The 19,880-nt window shown below is 54.4% G+C and overlaps 1 protein-coding gene across 5 annotated transcripts in view; it reads left to right on the forward strand.

Moving 5' to 3' along the window:
- Tcof1 (treacle ribosome biogenesis factor 1) overlaps positions 1 to 19,880 on the forward strand; it is a 35,432-nt gene that overhangs the window by 12,445 nt on the left and 3,107 nt on the right. For 2 of the 5 annotated variants that reach the window (XM_052155835.1, XM_052155837.1), the window contains exons 7-22: positions 1,438 to 1,665; positions 4,928 to 5,140; positions 5,310 to 5,525; positions 5,614 to 5,814; positions 5,941 to 6,099; positions 6,219 to 6,434; positions 6,528 to 6,701; positions 8,443 to 8,565; positions 8,692 to 8,880; positions 8,971 to 9,177; positions 10,073 to 10,180; positions 14,401 to 14,587; positions 15,475 to 15,593; positions 17,539 to 17,761; positions 18,198 to 18,280; positions 18,929 to 19,109. In XM_052155835.1, coding sequence (XP_052011795.1) covers positions 1,438 to 1,665; positions 4,928 to 5,140; positions 5,310 to 5,525; positions 5,614 to 5,814; positions 5,941 to 6,099; positions 6,219 to 6,434; positions 6,528 to 6,701; positions 8,443 to 8,565; positions 8,692 to 8,880; positions 8,971 to 9,177; positions 10,073 to 10,180; positions 14,401 to 14,587; positions 15,475 to 15,593; positions 17,539 to 17,761; positions 18,198 to 18,280; positions 18,929 to 19,109 — 2,827 coding nt within the window. The remainder of the gene's footprint in view (positions 1 to 1,437; positions 1,666 to 4,927; positions 5,141 to 5,309; positions 5,526 to 5,613; positions 5,815 to 5,940; positions 6,100 to 6,218; positions 6,435 to 6,527; positions 6,702 to 8,442; positions 8,566 to 8,691; positions 8,881 to 8,970; positions 9,178 to 10,072; positions 10,181 to 14,400; positions 14,588 to 15,474; positions 15,594 to 17,538; positions 17,762 to 18,197; positions 18,281 to 18,928; positions 19,110 to 19,880) is intronic. The other 3 variants (XM_052155838.1, XM_052155839.1, XM_052155840.1) reach the window with 3 other exon arrangements.

Raw genomic sequence — 19,880 nt, forward strand, 5'->3', positions numbered from 1 at the left:
TGGGAACCAGTATGTCCCACATGTATGACAGATATTATTTGGTATAATAGCCAACCTGTACCCCAATACAAAGCCGCAAGCTTATTTAAAAACAAAAACATGACAGTGTTTATATTCCAGTTGTTGGTTCTTGGGCATGAACTTTGTAAGTTACAATGTTATTATCACAATTTCAGAAGGTTGGACTCTTTAGAGGGGGAGGGGGCCAGGGGATAGTCTGCGCCCATGGTGCTGCCCCACCAAACCACAGGGCCCGTGCAGCCCGAGCCATCCCCTTCTGTTGAAGACTTGGCCACAACTGTGCCTCGCCTTCCCTCTCACTGTGGGCCCTGAGTATAGCGAGGCCGGAGGCTTCCTCTGGGTCCCTCTACTCCAGGCTTTGCCCCTGCAAACCCAGCTCCTGAGTACACAGCACTGGCAACCAGAAACCAGCGCGGAGCTCCAGCAGCAGGGAGGTGTTTAATAGGAGGGTGGTGCCGTAGGCTCATGTGGGCCATGAGGGGCAGCAGTGAAACTGGGGCTCTCCGGCCTGCTGGCTACCTCAGGCCTGTCAGGATTTTGGAACACTAAAGAAGTCCCAGGAAAAAGTTCAAGCCAGTGCAGACGCCAGGTTCTTCTGCCTGGACAGTACCTCAGTGTTCTCCTCAGGATGGACCCTGTAGAGAAGATGTCAGTGGATAGGCAGGCATGGTGGCTGAGCTCTGCCTGGAAGATAGCCAGGGGTCCTTATAAGCCTTTATGTTGCCCTTAAATATGCCTTTTTAGGGAAAAGGTGTAAGATTCTGCCTGCCTCTGGGAGATGGAAAGGAATATGCTTTTCAGAAGGGTCTTGTATTACTCGTCTGTTGCTAAGAATGGCCCTCGTAGGCTCATATATCTGAATGCTTGGTCGCCAGGGAGTGGAACTATTTGAAAGGATAACAAGAATTAGGAGGTGTGGCCTTGTTGGAGAACCACATCACCGCCGAGGGTGGGCTTTGAGGTCTCAAAAGTTTCCAAAGTCCTTGTCAGTCCCAGCCTCTGTCTACCTGTGGGTCAGGATGTAGCTCCGAGCTACTTCTCCAGAACCGTGTCTTTCTCTTAAACGACCACCAAGGTCACAGTGTCTCTGTGCAGCAATAGAGCAGTGACTGAGACAGCAAAGCAAGTTTTTTAAAAAGACTTTAACTGAACTTAACGGTTTCAAAAGGTTAGAGTTTGTGACGGTAGCGCAAAGGCATGGGAGCTGGAACAGCTTGGAGCTCGAGCAGGAGGCAGAGAGAAAACGCGGGGTCTAGGTGTTGAAACCTGTAAGCCCACCCCAGTGACGCACCTCCTCCAGCGGGGCAAACACTTCTGGTTGGGAACCTATGGGGCCATTCCCATTCAAACCGGCACAGAGTGTGACTGCAGAGGGGGAAAGGCTCTTGGTGTGCTGCTTCTGTTTCCTGCTTCTAGGTGAAATCCTCAACAAAACCACCCCAGGCCAAAGCTCCAGCAGCCTCTACCAAGAATCCTCCAGCAAGAACAGCCCCAGGCCCTACCAAGTTAGGAAATGTGACGCCCACACCGACAAAACCTGCCAGGGCTGTGGTGGCAGTGGCTGCGGCTGCGGCTGCAGAGTCTGAGAGCAGTGAGGAGGACTCAGAGAGTGAGGATGGGGCCCCTGCTGTCCTGCCCAGCCAGGTGAGCCCAGGGACGGCTGTCTGTGGCCCCTGATGCTGGCAAAGCCAATGCCAGCCAGCATCATGGAGTGCTCCTGCTGTAGAGGACCCATTCTAGAGTTTCTGGAGAGGGAGAAGGGGCGGGGCAAGTTGGGAAACGGTGGGAACTGACCAGGGGATTTCGGTGCCTGTGGAACCGGTCCACTGGATCCACACTGCAGCCAGAGTGGCCGGTGCCTTTTGGGGGTCAGGGGAGTGTCCTGCACCTACTCTGGTGATTATGTCATTTGCCTTGGTTTCCTGTGTGTGGCCAGCATAGCTGTCCTCAGCACAACTGCTAGGAAGAACCCCGAGGACTTCTTCATTCTGAGTCAGTCTCCTGTAGCCCAGGCTAGCCTCTAAGTCATTCTCTTCCTGCCTCAGTGCCCTAAATTCAGGGGTTACAGGCATGTGCTATCAGGCTATCTTAAGTTTACTATTGCTTAGAAGAGACATCATCACAAAGCCACTTTTTTTTAAAGATGTATTTATTTTATGTATATGAATACATTGTGACTGTCTTCAGATACCCCTGAAGAGGGCATTTATTTTCACAGATGGTTGTGAGCCACAGTGTGGTTGCTGGAAATTGAACTCAGAACATCTGGAAGAGCAGTCAGTACTCTTTTTTTTTTCCCCCCAAGACAGGGTTTCCCTGTATAGCCCTGGCTGTCCTAGAACTCACTCTGTAGACCAGGCTGGCCTCAAACTCAGAAATCCGCCTGCCTCTGCCTTCCAGAGTCCTGGGATTACAGGCGTGCACCACCACCGCCGGGCTCAGTCAGTACTCTTAACCTCTGAGCCATCTATCTCTCTAGCCCAAAAAGCAACTTATAAAAGAGAATTCAACTGGGTGCTTACAGTTCCGTGGCCATCATGACTGAGAACAAGGCCGTAGCCAGGCCTGGGGCTGGAGCAGTAGCTAAAAGCCTGAAACTGGTCCACAGGCCGGGGGAAGCTACCTTCTCTAACAAAGCCACACCTTCCAACCACATGTGCCCCAGTGAGTCCTAAGACCATTCAAGGGCTGGGTTCTCTCTTTAGCTTTTCTAGCCAAACCAGACCCTGAGCAGGCCACCGCCAGAGAGAATCTATTTTGTTCCTCTTTTGGGGCCTTTCCCATGGAATGATTCAGATAGCAATTTCATGGGCCTGCATACATGCCGGGATGAACAGAAAGGACTAGAACGCCTTTAGAGTTAGAACAGGAGGAAGAAGTGAAGGGGTCCATATTCAGGGCTGGGGGGCAGGGGGAAGTGGAGGGGTCCATATCCAGGACAGGGGGCCAGGGGGGAAGTGGAGGGGTCCATATCCAGGACAGGGGGGCAGGGGGGAAGTGGAGGGGTCCATATCCAGGACAGGGGGGCAGGGGGAAAGCGGAGGGGTCCATATCCAGGACAGGGGGGCAGGGGGGAAGTGGAGGGGTCCATATCCAGGGCTGGGGGGCAGGGGGGAAGTGGAGGGGTCCATATCCAGGACAGGGGGGCAGGGGGGAAGTGGAGGGGTCCATATCCAGGGCTGGGGGGCAGGGGGAAAGTAGAGGGGTCCATATCCAGGACAGGGGGGCAGGGGGGAAGTGGAGGGGTCCATATCCAGGGCTGGGGGGCAGGGGGAAAGTGGAGGGGTCCATATCCAGGGCTGGGGGGCAGGGGGGAAGTGGAGGGGTCCATATCCAGGGCTGGGGGGCAGGGGGGAAGTGGAGGGGTCCATATCCAGGACTGGGGGGCGGGGAGGGAAAGTGGAGGGGTCCATATCCAGGACAGGGGGGCAGGGGGAAAGTGGAGGGGTCCATATCCAGGACAGGGGGGCAGGGGGAAAGTGGAGGGGTCCATATCCAGGACAGGGGGGCAGGGGGAAAGTGGAGGGGTCCATATCCAGGACAGGGGGGCAGGGGGGAAGTGGAGGGGTCCATATCCAGGGCTGGGGGGCAGGGGGGAAGTGGAGGGGTCCATATCCAGGACTGGGGGGCGGGGAGGGAAAGTGGAGGGGTCCATATCCAGGACTGGGGGGCAGGGGGACATGGCAGTTAGTAAGTGTTAAAGAAGAGTTGGTTGACAAAATGAAGTGTCCGAGGAAGGAGCCAGAAGGAGGTAGGACTACAGACCTGTACTTGAGGCCATGGTTGGGTGCTGAAGCTCCGAGGCAGGTTACAGGGTGGCAGAGCCAGCCTCCTTGGGGCTGCATTGTGGGGGTTGGTTCCTATCTGAAGAGAGGAGCCGAATGCAGCTGTGTACCATAGCTGCTCCTGCACAGGAAGGTCTTAGAAGGTCCAAAGCCATTTATCTTCTGAGAAGTTAAGGGCCAAGTGGGCGAGGCCATTATGAGAAGATGGAGCCTGTAGCCACCCTACCATACCCAGAAGGCAATGGTGAGCCTTTCTCTGAGAACTTGAGGAGAATGGACAAAGAGGAGGCTGGTGTAGGAATTGGATTTAGGACAGTAGTTCTCAACCTCCCTAATGCTGTGAGCCTTAAATACAGTTCCTCTGCCGGGCGTGGTGGCGCACGCCTGTAATCCCAGCACTCTGGTAGGCGGATTTCTGAGTTCCAGGCCAGCCTGGTCTACAGAGTGAGTTCCAGGGCAGCCAGGGCTACACAGAGAAACCCTGTCTCAAAAAACAAAAAAAAATACAGTTCCTCATGTGGTGGTGACCCCCAACCATGAAATCATTTCATTGCTACTTCATAACTGTAATTTTGCTACTGCTATAAATCGGAATGTAAATATCTGGTATGCAGGATATCTGATGTGTGACCCCCAAAAGGGGCCGCGGCCCACAGGATGATGAAGTCCTGTTGTCTGCCACAGGAAGACCCCAGAAGTCTGAGTCCTTTTCCTTGTGCAGGCTGTTCTTTAATAGCTTTGCACACCCCTTCTCTGGCCTGAGCTTTGCTGGCTATTTAATGAGCTGCCCTGTCTCGTAGGCCAGCACCTGTCCCCACAGAGTGGACTTTTCCAGCTAAGGATTTAACCACATATGTGTTAGAGCTGTCCAGGGCCAGAATGAAGGCCACTCTACTGGTTTCACTGGGTGCTGAGGGGGTCAGCGGTGCTCTGGTACTGAAAGGGTATGGAACTGGTCAATGCCAAGGAACCAGAGGGCCGGGGTGGCCTGGGCACCAGTGAAGGAGAGAAGGGAAATTGGTCTCTCCAGAGCCCCCCTCCCCCCTCTCCCCGGCTTTTTTCTGATAGCATCACCAGAGAGGACTGTAAAAGAAGAATAAACTGTTCTTTCCCTTCACCAGGCAAAGACCCCTGGAAACGGTCTTCATGTCAGAGCCACCTCCACGTCTGCCAAGGGGATCTCTGGGAAAGGGCCCATCTCAGCAACCCCAGGGAAGCCTGGGTCCATAGCCACGCAGGCCAAGGCAGGAAGGCCAGAGAAGAATACCGAAACCAGCAGCGAGGATGATTCTGACAGTGAGGATGAAATGCCAGTCGCTGTGACCACTCCTCAGGTAGATTGTGGGGAGGGAACATCACAGCTTAGACCTAAAGGTTGCTTACCTGTCTCCTCAGCTGGTCCCTGCCCCTGTCCCTTCTTACCAGTAAGTCTCCCTGCTCTGCTCCTGTCAGGTCTCTTGTACACATCTGCCTTCTGATACACTCCTCAATTTCTCACACCAGGCAAGGCCTTCCGGGAAGAGCCCTCAGGTCAGAGGTACCTCCGCCTCTGTCAAGGAGTCGTCCCAGAAAGGGGCCCCTGCAGTCACCCCTGGGAAGGCTGGGTCTGTGGCAACCCAGGCCCAGGCAGGGAAGCTGGAGACCGAGAGCAGTGAGGAGTCAGAAAGCGACAGTGGGGAGACACCAGCAGCTGGGACGCTGACCACGAATCCAGCCAAGGTGAGGCCAGGGATGCCTTGTGCTGTGCCTAGAAAGGACTCATTTTCAAAGCCATGGCATCTCCCCCTGATCTTGCCCTCCATCACAGGTGAAACCTTTGGGGAAAAGCCCCCAGGTCAGACCTGCTTCTGCCATAAGCCCGGGGTCATCAGGAAAAGGTGCCAACCCACCCATCCCTGGGAAGGCGGTGGGGTCAGCAGCTCTCAAGGCCCAAATTGGAAAGGATGAGGAGGACTCAGAGAGCAGCAGTGAGGAGTCAGACAGTGACGAGGCTGTGAGCCCAGCCAAGGTAAGTCCTTCAGAGGTGTCTCAGCACATGGCCTGGCAGCTGCAAACCCTTCACCCCAAGTTCTGTCATCTGGGTCTCTAGTTGCTGCCCGTCTCCTACCTGGGGCTCCCACTGATCCCATTGCAGGCAAAGCCCCCGGGGAGAAAGGCTACCCCTGCACTCCCTCAGAAGGCGGGGCTCGTGGCCACTCAGGTCAAGACTGACAGGGGCAAAGACCACTCAGAGAGCAGTGAGGAGTCAACTGACAGCGAAGAGGAGGTAGCACCAGCAGCCCCTGCCACTCAGGTGGGAACCAGGGAAGAGAGACAATCTGGCCGACCTGGCCCATCCCAGTCAGGAGGAACTGCATCTCAGAACAAATGAATCCAGGAGTCCTCCAGCCTTCATCTGTACTTTCTCCACAGGCCAAACCAGCTCTGGAAAAGCAGATGAAAGCTTCCCCTAGGAAAGGCACGTCTGCATCCGCTACAGGAGCCAGCGCCTCATCCCATTGTAAGACAGGGGCAATGACGTCTTCAGCCAGCCTTTCATCCCTAGCCAAGGGCACTCAGAAGCCAGACGTGGACTCTTCTAGTGAGTGGGAGTCAGAAGGAGCTGCTCCCAGCACCACCAGGGTACAGGTAAGGCCTGCGTTTGCCTAGGGGGGCTCACTCCTAGCCCCCACGGGGCTTTTCAGGCCCTTGAGAAACCCTTTCTTCCTCTCATCCTTCTAGGGGAAGTCTGGGGGTAAGGGCCTCCCAGGGACAGCTGCCTCGGGACAAGGGACGGCCCCAGCACACACTCAGAAGACAGGGCCTCCAGCTGCCCAGGTCAAAGCTATGACTCAGGAAGACTCAGAGAGCAGTGAGGAGTCCAGCAGCGAGGAAGAAGATGAGACCCCAGCACAGGTGAGGTAGGGAGGAACCAGCCTGCACCAAGACTGCGGGGGAACTCACCTGGGCTGCGCTTGGCCTGAGAGCACAGAATCTTGGGCCTCAAGTTCCCCTGCCCTCAGTTTCCTGAGCCCCCTAGCCCTAGGTTCTCACATATTTGGGTATACCCCACACACTCTGCCCACTGCCACTCTAGGCAGAAGTCTACGACCTTGGCCTTCCAGAAGGTGGCACGTGGAGCAAGGTGTGGTCCACTACACACCATTACGGCAGGACAGGTGCAACTGTTCTGGGCTGTGCAGTGGGGCTAGCCAAGCATGGTATCTCAGATATTTTAAGAAGAGTGTCATGTCGGTGAGGAACTGAAAGTCATCTGGTGAGGTAGAAGGTAGACTCTTTAGGCAAAGAAGCAGCACCCTGTGCAGAAGCCAAGAAAGTTGGCTTGGGTGACACCATAAGCAGGATTAAGTGGCAGAGGCCAGGAGCCATTTTACCTGGGTTCAAGTCCAGCTCTGTTCCTGGGGCCTTGGCTACACTCCTGTCTGTCAGAAATCCACCCTTGTGGGTATGGGAAGAGGCCTCACCCGCCGGAAGCCCAGGGGCCTGCCTTCCTGGCTTGGGCTAGGCCGCTGGTGGCTGAGTTGAGAGCTACACCACCTGACCCGGGGGAGCAGGAAATGAAAAGGAGCTTGTCACCATCTGCACTGTGGGGACCTTCCTTCAGTCCTCACTCTGTCATGCACATGAGAGGCACTGGGAATTGGAGCTCCTTTGAAGCTGGCTAGTTGACGATTGACTGGGTCGGGACCTGAAATGGACTGGATGCCTTTCTCTGTTTCACACTCACAGGATTGCTCTCAGGGTCTGTCAAGTGCCCCTCTTACTCTGACTGAGGCCACAGCTCGAGGGTGTAGTGTTTGCCTACCGTGCTCTGGGCCCCGGGTTCCCTCCCAGCACAGCACTTACTCTGGAATGGTTTCCCTTCTGCCACTGATCCCAGTGGATTTGTACAAGATGGACACCCTGACCGCATTTTGGGGATGAAGCAGAAACAATGTTTCTATCTTGTTCTGTTAACCTACTCAGTTCCTAAGTTCACGGACTGAGATGGGTGTTTGAGCTCCAGCCGCCTCAGCATTTCAGGGAGAAGACAGACACAGGTCTACGATTTTATATGGTATTCAGCTTCCATTCTATAGAGCAGAATTTAATGACATGGACCCTAGCTGACAGGGAACCTAAAAAAACAGTTGTGTTTGGGTAGGATTATATTTAAAAGGCTTTATAGTGCTGAATTTGAGTGTGTGTTAGCGCCAGTTAGACTGCTTACACCCATACTATTCAATCTTTGCAGAAATCCCATAGATGTGTTTTATTTTTATACTTCTTTTAGAGAGATGAAAGTGAGGCCTGGGAAGATTAGTGGCTTCTTGTTTTGTTTTGTTTTGTTTTGTTTTGTTTTGTTTTGTTTTGTTTTGTTTTGTTTTTGGAATCAGGCCTCACTGCATAGCTCTGGCTGTCTTGGAACTCGCTCTATAGACCAGGCTGACCTTAGACTCACAGATCTGCCCAGCCCTGCCTCCCGAGCCCTGGGTAAAGGCATGCACCACCACACCTGGCATAAGGGACTTCTTGAGCTCACACTGCTGTTAGTTGGAAGGAGGAGCCAGCATCAGCTCAATGTCTTCAGCATCAATGGTCTTTGATGACTGCTCTGTTGTCCTTTGACCTTCCTAATTCCCTTACTTCCTTCCAGGCCACACCCTTGGGGAAACTTCCTCAGGCCAAAGCCAACCTACCTCCCACTAAGACATCGCCCGCATCTGCATCTGGAAAAGCGGTGGTTGCTCCACCCAAGGCAAGTGGAACCACAAAACAAGTTAAGATAAAGTCTAAAAGGGGGGTCCCCTCAGTGATCCAGCACGGACCACACGCTGTCCCACCTTCTGTGACACTATAGCCTCACCCTTTCCTCCTCCAATACCATTGTCACCTCTCGATTTAGGGAAAACCACCTGTGAGTACTGTACAGAACAGTACCAGCTCTGCAAGGGGCCAGCGGTCTGTGCCAGCCGTGGGAAAAGCAGGGGCCCCAGCAACCCAAGCACAGAAGGGGCCCATGGCTGGCACAAGGGAGGTCTCAGAGAGCAGCAGTGAAGAGGAGTCTAGCAGTGAAGAAGAGACGCCGGCCCAGGTACCCAGGTGGACCTGGGGATAGAGCACTGTGTTTTGGCCCAGGCCTGTAGGCACAGCTCTGTATGCCTCTCTCTTGCTGTTTCTCCAGATAAAACCTGTGGGGAAGGCCTCTCAGGTCAGAGCTGCCCCAGCCCCTGCCAAGGAGTCTCCTAAAAAAGGAGCCCATCCAGGAACCTCCAGAAAGACAGGGTCTCCAGCTACCCAGGCCCAGACAGGGAAGACAGAAGACTCAGAGAGCAGCAGTGAGGACTCTGACAGTGATGGAGAGATGCCATCAACCGCCATCCCAGCCCAGGTGAGGTCGGCCAGGCCCGAGAGCCAATGTCACCAACTCTTTACTCATAAACAGATCTTGCCCTGGCAGGGAGAAAGAACAGGTAGAAGTCCTAACTCCAGGATCCCTTGCCTCCGGGTGCCCCCCAACCCCATGTCCCTGAAATGTCAAGGCCACCCTAGTATCCTGGGTGCTCCTACAGCTCCGCAGGGGCCTCTGCAGCACTAGGCAGACCCGTCCCATGCAAGCTGAGTCTGGTTCTGCTGCGGTATCTGAAGCCATCCTGCAAAGATGCCCCTGTCAGAGTCACAAGGAAGCTTGGGCTATGGCTCAGGTCTCGGTCTAAGGAGGGCTTGCCCAGCTCAGTGAAGCCTGGGCCCAAGGAATGGGAAAGAGAGAGGAGCTCTCTCTTACCCAAACCATCGTCCAGTTCTCATCCTGGCTGCAGGGAGCAGTGGGGCTGGCTCTGTTCCGGCTGAGCTCAAGCAGCCTGGTAGGACTGAAACATGATGGCCTCCAATGTCACCCCTTAGGAAGGTGGCAGCAAGATCAGAAAAAAATAGTCCCTGTCAGTTTCAGCCGACCATGATCTTAATAGAAATTGAGGAAACAACCCATACAAGTCTAGATATTGTAGCTTCTCTTGAAAAACTGGGTCCTACTTGCTGATAGAGCACAGGTCACCCATGCTGGGAGACATAGAGTCCTCCCTGAGTTGGCATCACCACCAGCTCTTCCTCGCTGGTTGACAAGTTCTATGTCTTTGGACCACCCGGCCCATGAAGCTTGCTCTTAGAAAGCTTATGCGGAAGGCCACGCTTTCCAGAGCCCACGAAGTACCACTTGAAGCTGCATTTCCCCCTCAATGGGAACCCTCCCCTGTCACATGCTTATTCAAGTCTCGTCCCCTCCAAAGGATGCTGTCTCCCAACCTGCCAGAAACAAAGCCTCAGGCCCAGCGCCTCCGGAGAAGAACATAGACGGGTCCTCAGGAAGCAGTGATGAGGATCTGCCGTCCGGCCAGGTAGGCTGTGGCTGCTCTAAAGGCTCTCCTGGCTGGGCCAGGCTGTTGCTGTCTGGTTAGAGGGTACAGCTTCCCTCAGGGATAAAGAGATAGCTCTTCACATGCAGGCATTTCACAGCTCTCATCTGTCTTCTGATACACTCCTGGGGTGGTAGGGCACAGGCTTCACGCCCTGCCTCCACCACGTTGGCCATGGTGTCCAGTCCTCTGTCTGAGCACTGTTAGGAGGGCACATCCTGGCCTGCCAGACAGGCCCCTTATCTTATGAAGAAGCTTGAGGAATCCAGAACACTACTGCCCAAGCCTCTTTGGTCCCCGTGGACTGTTAGGGATCTAGATCCTCCCTTATAACTTTTGTTGGACTCTGTGGGCCTCACCCCCGGTCAGGCCCGAGCAACTTGAGGTACCGTCTCACTGTCTGCTGGTCCCTGCTCCTGCCTGGCCTTGTTCCCAAGGGTGAGGTCCAGGACACCTCCTCTGATTTCAGGGGCCCAACATAGCCAACAAAATTGTGCACGCTCCATGTGAACCCAGGCCTTTGTAGAGACAGCACTGCCCTCTTTCTGAGGGAGCAGAATATTTCCATTTGAAGGAGCGGGGCCAGTAACTCTGAGCAAGCTCAGGGCACGGCACGTCTCCGTTCTGGCAGCCTGCACATCCTCCTGCCCAGCTGTTCCCTCCCAGCCTAGGCTTTGCCCCTGGCTCTGCAGTCTTCCCGAGGCACCTCCCTCACCTCTGAAGGACAGACAACACGGAGGGCAGGCTGCCTGAGATTTTCTCCGTGAGAGTTGGCTAGCACAGTTGAAATGAGCGTTCTGCTCAATTTGAACGTGAAAGTGGTCCTTTAGTCTTGAAGATCTGGACTCTCTATTTTGAAAAAACAAAGCCAGTATTTTTCTAGGTTCCCAGAAAGAATTCAGGGAAGCGGGCACAGCCCAGGGATCTGTCATTTCCCTCTGGGAGAGTCCTAGCCTCAGGATTGCTGTCATTGTTGGGCATTTATGAGTACTCTGTTGACAGCTGGAGGAGATCTCCTTCCTTGGATTCCTGATCTGGTTGGTTGTGACTTTGTTGTTGTTTTGGTTTTTTTGTTTTGGTTTTTTTTTTTTAATTTATTTATTATTATAGCTAAGTACACTGTCACTGTCTTCAGACACTAGAAGAGGGCATCAGATCTCTTTACGGATGGTTGAGAGGCACCATGTGGGTGCTGGGATTTGAACTCAGGACCAGGAGAGCAGTTGGTGCTCTTACCCGCTGAGCCATCTCTCCAGCCCCCTGGTTGGTTGTTTTTTAATTAGCCTGTCAGTGGGAGAAAGGGCCAGGTACTCTAGCAACTGCCCAGCTCTGGGCCAGCTCTGATCCCAGGCTCCATCCGGCTCAGCCCTGTTGTGTGGAGCGTGAGCCTCAAGCTGAGGCTGGCTGGGACCTGGGTGGGCACAAGTTAGAAAGGGGTGGGCATGTGAAGTAGTGCAGGCGTGAAGCAGCACGCTGATCACCATAGGCCCCGCCTTATTGAGTCAGCACAGGAAACCTGTAAAAATCTAAATTTTAGTGTTTAGTCAAGGCTTGCATGGTTTGGTCTAAAAGAAACTCTTGCCTGGTCAGAGAGCTCCCTTCCAGCCCTGGATCTGAAACCAGTTTGCTGGTCTTCCTGGATGAGGTGCTTGTCCTCTCGGAGAGCATCAGCCTCGGCTCCAAGTACGACTGGGGCTTATAAACCTCGCATCTCCTAGCTGCAACCCCAGAAAGTGTCCTTTCTAAGTCCCCTGGGGAAGGATCATCACAGGATCTGTTAACTAGCCAGCCTCCAGATTATAATCATCTTTGTCCTCTTTGTGTGGTATTGGGGGGGATCCTGGAGTGGGTCCCAGTGCTGAGGACCCACCCTCTACTGCACTGCACCTCTAACCCCACAAAGAGAAGCCCTTGGAGACTGTCCCATCAACAGAGCACTACCCTCCCACTTTGTCCCAGCCAAACTGGAATAAGTGCACAGTAGATGTGAGCCCAGCTAAGACAGCTGGCAGTGGGCACCTCCCAGAAGCTCCCAAATCTGCTTCTGTAAGCAACCATTCCTGCGAATAGGCAGGGTATCCCCATACCCTAATCTGTGGTCTCGGCACCCGCAGGGAATTGAGGTGAGATGCTCAGATGGCTGTGTCCTCTTCCACTGCTTTGCCTCTCTGACCAAAGCTCAGCCCACACATGCTGGACTTTGTGCTTTCCCCAGGAGATCACACCCAGGTGGGGTTAGCAGCAGCAGCCCCCCCCCCACCAGGCTGGGCAGTAGGCGTGTCCACACTAGGTATGACCATGTTCAGCACCTATGAGTGGGGAGCAGAGGTGCTACAGACCTCGGCACTGCCCCTGTGCTCAGCCCACCCTCATCAGCCAGGCCGCTGCCTCCGCCTGCCCTCCCTGCATCGGGAATGGGGTGGTGTGGGCAGGTGGGGCTGGAGGAGGCTGTGCCGCAGAGCTGCTTTTAACATTCCAAGACGCTATTGTTTGCCTCAGTGGGTTTGCTGCCTCTCTTGGTCCCCAACAATCTGTTCTTCTGTCTTCTCACATATATATAGATCCCCCTCCCTCCACCGCAAGCCTTCTCCCACTTTCCATCCTTCTCCTTCTCATCATGTGGGAAGGGAGGCTCTGCAAGTGGCAGATCAGAGCAGCCACGGGGGAGGCTGTTTGGCAGGGTAGGAAGGGTCTAAGCGCAGCAGTGCCGCCGCCACCACACTCGGTGGGTACCACAGGGCTAAGCTTGTTGCTTCACTCTGTCGCACAGCCCCTGGGGTGGTGGAAGTCTGGTAACGCACAGCAGGCAGGCTGGGTGTCTAGACCCGGCTACCCCTCAGGCAGCCCTCCCATTAGCCAGAGCAAGGTCAGCCTTCCACCAACACTGGTATTTGGAGAGTAGAAAGTGGAGTTCCAGTTCCCTAACTACTGTCTCTGTGCCTTCATCAGCTGGGGCTTTGAAAGCAAATAGATCTGGGGTCCTCCGGTGTGTGGTAACTACATATTCAGGAGTCTGGTTCACTGCCAAACTGGCCTTCCCAGTCAGTACTAGGATCTGCTGCTGCTTTGCCATCTCCCTGAGGTACAAAGCAGACCCACCGGTGACATAGTGATTCAGGGCGTGTTAGAGTATGCCTGCCATTCCAGCATTCAGGAGACAGGGTAGGAATATCAAGAGTCAGAGGCCAACGCAGTGGGCTATACAATGAGACCCTGACTCAGGATTACAAGAAAAGAGAGAAGTAAAACTGAACCCTACACTTTATCCCAACCCCCAGCGGACCCGGTCTGAGCAGGTTGGCTCTGTGCACATTCTGCTTGTGTCCTTGACTTTGAAGCTGGTCTCAGGCCCATCATCCCATCCATTCAGGTTTCAGTATGCAGCTCAAGATGATAAGAGTCTTCCCAGTCCTTGTGAGCACAACCACAAGACTGTATCAGCCAGAAAGTTGACCGACCAGCAGGTCTTGTGCCTGTTTCTCTGAGTGACTTTTTTTTTAATACTTGTCCTATCTAAGGTTAGGGTATGGTGATACGTTCTTCCAATTCCAGCACTGGAGGCAGAGGCTGGTAGATTTCATTATTCAAGGACAGACTGGGCAGCAGAACCTATCTCAGAGCAAATCAGAGCGACACATGCTGTGTTACCATCTCAAGCCCTGTAATCCGTTAGCTTTTGGCTACCTGTCCTGCCCACCCTGCTGCCCCAGGCAGTTTGTGTGCTAAAGGAACTAGTTTAGTATAACTGGGGGCTGCATGCTGGGCCACATCTCAGGGAGGCTGCTATCAGGGTCTCTGAGAGAAGGGACATGAGACTCCAGGGAAATGAGATATAGTCAGGCTGCTATAGGAAATGCTTTTTAGAATTCTCCACTTGCAGGTGGCCATCTGATGTCACCAGAAGAAAGAGACTAAATTAGACATTCTGACTCACCCTGTGTCCTATGTGGCTGTGTGGCCCGGGCACTCCTCTTTTCCTGTCTGGACTTAGGGCTTTCCCGTTAGGCCAGTGGAGTGGATGGATACTGCTCACATTGAGGGTACTGTGAGGGTCAGCTGGGCTCCTCTACGCTCTCAAGTACTGCCCTGCGTGTAGGCTGTTATGGGGTGGGAGTGGGCCGGGAATGCCCCAGCTCCCTCACCCATTTCCCCTGACCAGGTCTTTAATCAGAGGCGGGATGTTTCTGTTTTTGTCTCTCAAGGCGATTAAATCCCCTCCAATTTCTGTCAACCCTAATCGTGGACCAGCTATCCCAACTCCTACCCCAGAACAAGTCCGGGCTGTGAACACCACAAGAAAGGCCCAGGCCTCAGGCGGCGCTGCCCAGAGCTCCTCCTCTGAGAGTGAGGGTGAAGACGTGATCCCTGCCACACAACCCCCCACCCATGGTGAGTGCCGCTGCCGCTGCTGTGGGTGCTGTTCAGCCAGGATGGCCCCTGCCACGCATGCCCTCCCCACCGAGACCAGAAGGGACCAGGCGCTGACCAGGTGGCCTAGCCAAGGCATTGGCAAGAAGGACTAGGGGCTCACCCATTGTTACCTTGATGAGGGCAGCTCATCTGCCTCATTTTGAAGGAATTACAGTCGAGGCTTCTGTGTGCCGGCTCGAAACCTGAAAGCCAGAGCGTTCAGGTGGCTGGGAGCCACAGGGGCCATGCCAGTGTAAACTGGAGCTCTGCTATAGCCAACTGGCTGAGGTACGCTATTAGCCCGACAGTGAGCTTCCGTCCCCTTAGCATAGCAAAAGAAGACAGGTAACATTTTATACTTGTTCTCGTCCCAGAAATGAAGGTGCCTGAGTGTATTTGTACATGACGAGGCCCTCTGGTAGCACAAACATCTTCAGATATATATTAGGACACTGTGATGTTTCTGTCAGTACATATGGAGAGCAAGATTCCTACTGTCGGCAAAATACTGCTATTTATTTGGCTAGTACGTAGTGGGGACATGAGATCCTGTTGGGCTGTGATAAACATCTTCTTAGCACCCAGCAGCTCCCCCACTGATCCCTGACTGAGCCCAGCATGTTGCTTAGGAGCTGTAGCCTGCTCAAGAGGAAAAGATGAGGATCAGGCTTGGACCTACTGCCACTGCAGCCATTTTCAAATGACACAATGGCAGCTACTGCCTGGAAGGCTTAGGAAGCCAGCATCCCCCCTCCCCCCTTGTCATCCCTAAAGTCAGCACAGGTTCACTGGAAGAGTGATCTGTTAATGCCTTGCTGGGGAGTCGTGGGCTCCTGTATCCTGATGTACCCCCACCCCCATTTCAGATATCAGAACCAGTGTGACGACGCCCACAGCCCTCTCACGAACAGCCTCCCAACCCAGCAAGAGTGAGCCGTCTAGTCTGAGGCCAAAAGGCAAGAACCGGAAGGCAGCATCCACTCAGGTACTGTCGGGTAAGAGAGGGCTGTGGTAGGGTCACTCTCTGCTGCCTGGATGTGTGCCGTCAGCTTGCATGCCAGTCCGTGGCTTGCTCCCAGCCCCCTGGCACTGTCCTACAGGCCTGGAGCCAAGCTCCCAAATCCCCACAATGTTGGCTGGGGGAGCCCAAAGGCAAATGGAATCCCTCGTCTTCTCAGCTTGGCGGACTGGATTAGTTTTCTTCTGGTTTTGAAATGCTGAAACTGAGTATGAGTTGCTTGCCTCCTTTCTTAGTATTGGGAAATGGAAATGACCTTACCATTTCCTCCTAGCCTTCCCATTTCAGTGCATTATTAATATCTAGGGCAAGAGCGGGGCAGTGGTGGTGCACGCCTGTAATCCCAGCACTCTGGGAGGCAGAGGCAGAGGCAGGTGGATTTCTGAGTTCAAGGCTAGCCTGGTCTACAGAGTGAGTGAGTTCCAGGACAGCCAGGATTATATAGAGAAACCCTGTCTCGAAAAATGGGAATCCAAAAACGTGTGTGTGTGTGTGTGTGTGTGTGTGTGTGTGTGTGTGTGTGTGTGTGTGTGTGTGTGTCCTGAGGGGCTGTGCTGAAGCCCTTCCCATCTTTGGGGGTCAGTCACTGCTGTGCCGCCCTGTTACTGGATGCAATATAAACTAGCCAAAAAAGAGCTTTTGGCAGCTGTGTGACCCCGAGGGCGGTGAGACAGTGCTGTGCATTGCCCTGCTGGGCACTGAGGCTGCAGCGGATACGGGACCCTCATGGGGCTCCTAAGCTAGCAAAGGCACAGCCATTAAACAGGGAGAGCAGCGTAACTTAGTTGTCACCGACCGCTAGGAGTTGCAAAGGGAGCAGCACAGGCAGAGAAGAATGGGTGACCTGCAGGGAAGGCCTCTCTGAGAATGGGAGCAGCACCTGCCCTGCAGGAAGGGAACCCGGCGGTGCTCCAACCCTAGGTGGATCACACAGGGCAGGCAAGATGGAGGAGGAGGGGGTCCTGCCATACCTGGACTGCCCTGTGTCTGCAACTACGGGAGGCTTAGCAAAGGCTCATCTGTTGTCTGCGTGCTCTTCCTGACTGATAGCAGGGTGGGAAATGGGGGAGCCCAGAGGAGACACACGCAGTGGCCGCTGGAATTGGAGCTGCACTGCCCTCCCCTAGGCCCAGATTAGAGAACAAAGCGATAGCTCATCGCTGGTACCATCTTTCTTCTGTGGTTGCTCCTTGGTCCTCAACCCCGGCCTCAGGGCTCTTCTTGCTTGAACCTCCCTGTCTCATGCCAGACGTTTCTGGCTCAGAGTGGCACGGATGCTGTTCTGAGAATCTATGGGTCTCAGGACCTCCTCGTACCTTTAACAGAGGGACCCTGAGTCTCTCCCACTGATGCTGAAAGCTCTTAAAAAGCGAGTAAGCGTGGGGCGGGGTGGGGGTGGGACAGCCTGAGTTCATTCTCCCATACCCACAGGAAAACGCCAGGCATGGTAGCAGGGGTTTGTAATCCCAGTGCTGGGACATATTATTAACCAACCAGCCTAGCCTAGTTGGTGAGCCCCAAGTCACATTAAAAGACAGAAGGCTTCCTGAGAACAACTCCTGAATCTTACAGCTTCAGCATGAGTGTGCGTGCGTGTGTGCGTGCGTCCCATCAGCCTTTCGGTGCTTTGTGTTTGGGGACCTGTATGGACCGTATTGACCCCACTCTCCTCCCACATTATGTGTCTGAGTTCTCTGCTCCGCCCCAGTGAACGTGCAGCATGCAGCATGGTTGTGTGTCCAGCCACCCGCCCTTACTTGACCTCCCTGGGCCTCGGTGTGCAGATCAGGAGCTGCGGTGCCCACCAGAGAGCTATGGGAAAGTCATGGAAGCCAGTGCTTCCCACTTGGAGCCTGGCCTGTCGTGTCCCTCTCACCGAAACTCACCTTGTACTCTTTCTTCACCAAACTAGATCAGCAGTGCTGCGGAAGCTCTTCCCGTGACACCTCCCCAGAGCAACCCTGTCCAGCCCAAAGCTACCAACAAGCTCGGGAAGCCCAAACTTCCTGAGAAGCAGCAGCTTACCCCAGGCTACCCCAAGGCCCCCGGGAGCTCAGAGGACAGCAGTGACACCTCTTCAGAGAGCGAGGAGGATGCCAAGAGACCCCAGACGTCCAAGTCAGCCCACCGACTGGGTGAGGAGTCCCAGAGAGAGGGCAGGAGATGAGACACAGCCTCAGTAGAACTGTAGGCTCTGGCCGTCTCACCCCACCCTGGGCTTGTTTATCCCCTGGTATAACTTCCTGACTTCAAAGATCTGACTGCTGTTCGACAGCTGGCAGCGTCTTAGTATCAAGCTCCTTTTATTGAAGGCCCCAAGTCCCAGGACTCTGCTTCCCTTACATGGGAAAGCAGAGGGGGCGGGGAGGGGGAGGAATCAGAAGGGGAAACGATGCCATTCACATTTGTCAGGCCAGGTGCTTCAGATAGCATGGGTGAACAGTAGGAGGCCCCGTACAGGAGGCTGAGGAGAGACCCAGCCCTTGAAGGCTTGGGCGGGCCGGGGGGCTGCCTAGCCTGATTAACAGGGCCACCAGGGACTCACACGGGAAACCTCTGCTTCCACACTAGATCCAGCTGCTTCCCAGAAGGAAACTGTGGTAGAGGAGACCCCTACAGAATCCAGCGAAGATGAGATGGTGGCCCCCTCGCAGGTAACTGTGGAGTAAGGGCTGGAGCTCAGAGCTGCAGCTTTAGACCTCAGCCACCACCGGGATCGCCTGTCTAGGTTCCCATTCCCAGGGTCCTGGGTAAAGTCCTGCCAGTGGGGTGCCCTAATCAGCGAGATCGAGCCTCACCTGGTGCTCTGGGGCCCAGAGAAGAGATCCATTCAGATGGAGTCTGAGGCCTGTCCGGATACTTCTTAGGTCTCTCTTACGGCTCCTCCTGTACAAGACAGACTCTAGAGATTTTTGTCATTTGTGGGGAACGGGTGCATGTGGGGGCCACTCCTCTCCTCCTACCCTCATGGGGGTTACTGCATTGAACTCAGACTGTCAGACTCGTGTGGCAAGTGCCTCTACCCACTGAGCCATCTTGCCAGCCCAAAACATTAATGATTTTCTGTGATGGTAAATAGTCCATTGGCAATAAGAAAGTCCCCTTTGAATGTGCCTTGCATATGCACTAATTCACATAGTTTAGGCGACACACACCAAGGGCCTATGTTCCCCGTGGACTCGGTGCCTCTCATGTGCTTGACTGGGTTAGCCTGATCTGGGGTCACCCACTGACCTTGAGCAGGCCTTGCCTCTGGGGTACGGCTAGGGACTCACTGCGTCTTTCACACTGGACTTCTTCAGTCTCTCCTCTCAGGTTATGTGACTCCTGGCTTGACCGTGGCTAATTCCCAGCCTTCAAAAGCCGCTCCTAGGCCCAACTCCAACTCCTTGGTTTCCTCTGCCCCAGCCACCAAAGATAACCCGGATGGCAAGCAGAAATCAAAATCCCAACACTCCGCAGATACCACACTCCCTAAAGCCGGTAAGTAGGGGACAGCAGGACATGGACAGCCAAGCAAGCAAGGCTGCTGGTCCCTGCTTGCCATCAGCAGCGACAGTGCCACCAGTGTTTGTCTGTGTCACATCAGAGTCTCTCACATTGGAGCCTGTGGGGTCCTCTGGGACCTAGCAGCACCCTCAAATGCAGCTGACGTCCAGGCCCAGGTTGCCCTGGGCCGCCTGGGAGCAGGTATATCTAGCCATTTGAAGTTATTTCTCTGAGCTTGTGGAGGAGGCCTTGGCTGCCCATCTGTCCCTACTGACTTCTCAGTGGCCCCAGAGTACTGGGTATAGGGCCTCAGAATGACTCAGACTAGGCCAGCAGCCTTGTTTCGAGGATTCACTACATAGAGGAGACCCTAGGTAAGGGATTGGCCTCCAGAGGCTGTTCCGACTCACACAGCTGTAGCCTTGACAAGCTCCTGACCCTGTGTCTTAACCACACAAGGCAAGAATAATGCCACCATGCACAGTCTAAAGCATTGCGTGAAGAAAGTTGCCACATGACATTTGGAGGGACCCAGGGGAGGGGACTGTCAGGAGTGCCCACATCCCTGCCTTATATAACAGGAAGCATCCGTCCCACTCCCCACCCCACTCCTGTCAGCTTCTCCTCAAGGGACACTGCTGGGGTTCAGTCCCAGGGCCCAGCATGTAGGCATTTCTTGCTGCACAGGTGACCTGGGAGGCTGGAAGCGGTGCCGGGGCCAGAGCTCCGGGCTGGGAACTTCAGCTTCCCGGTCGGTGCTGGGTC

This window comes from Apodemus sylvaticus, chromosome 13, assembly GCF_947179515.1.
Source record: "Apodemus sylvaticus chromosome 13, mApoSyl1.1, whole genome shotgun sequence".
NCBI lineage: Eukaryota > Metazoa > Chordata > Mammalia > Rodentia > Muridae > Apodemus > Apodemus sylvaticus.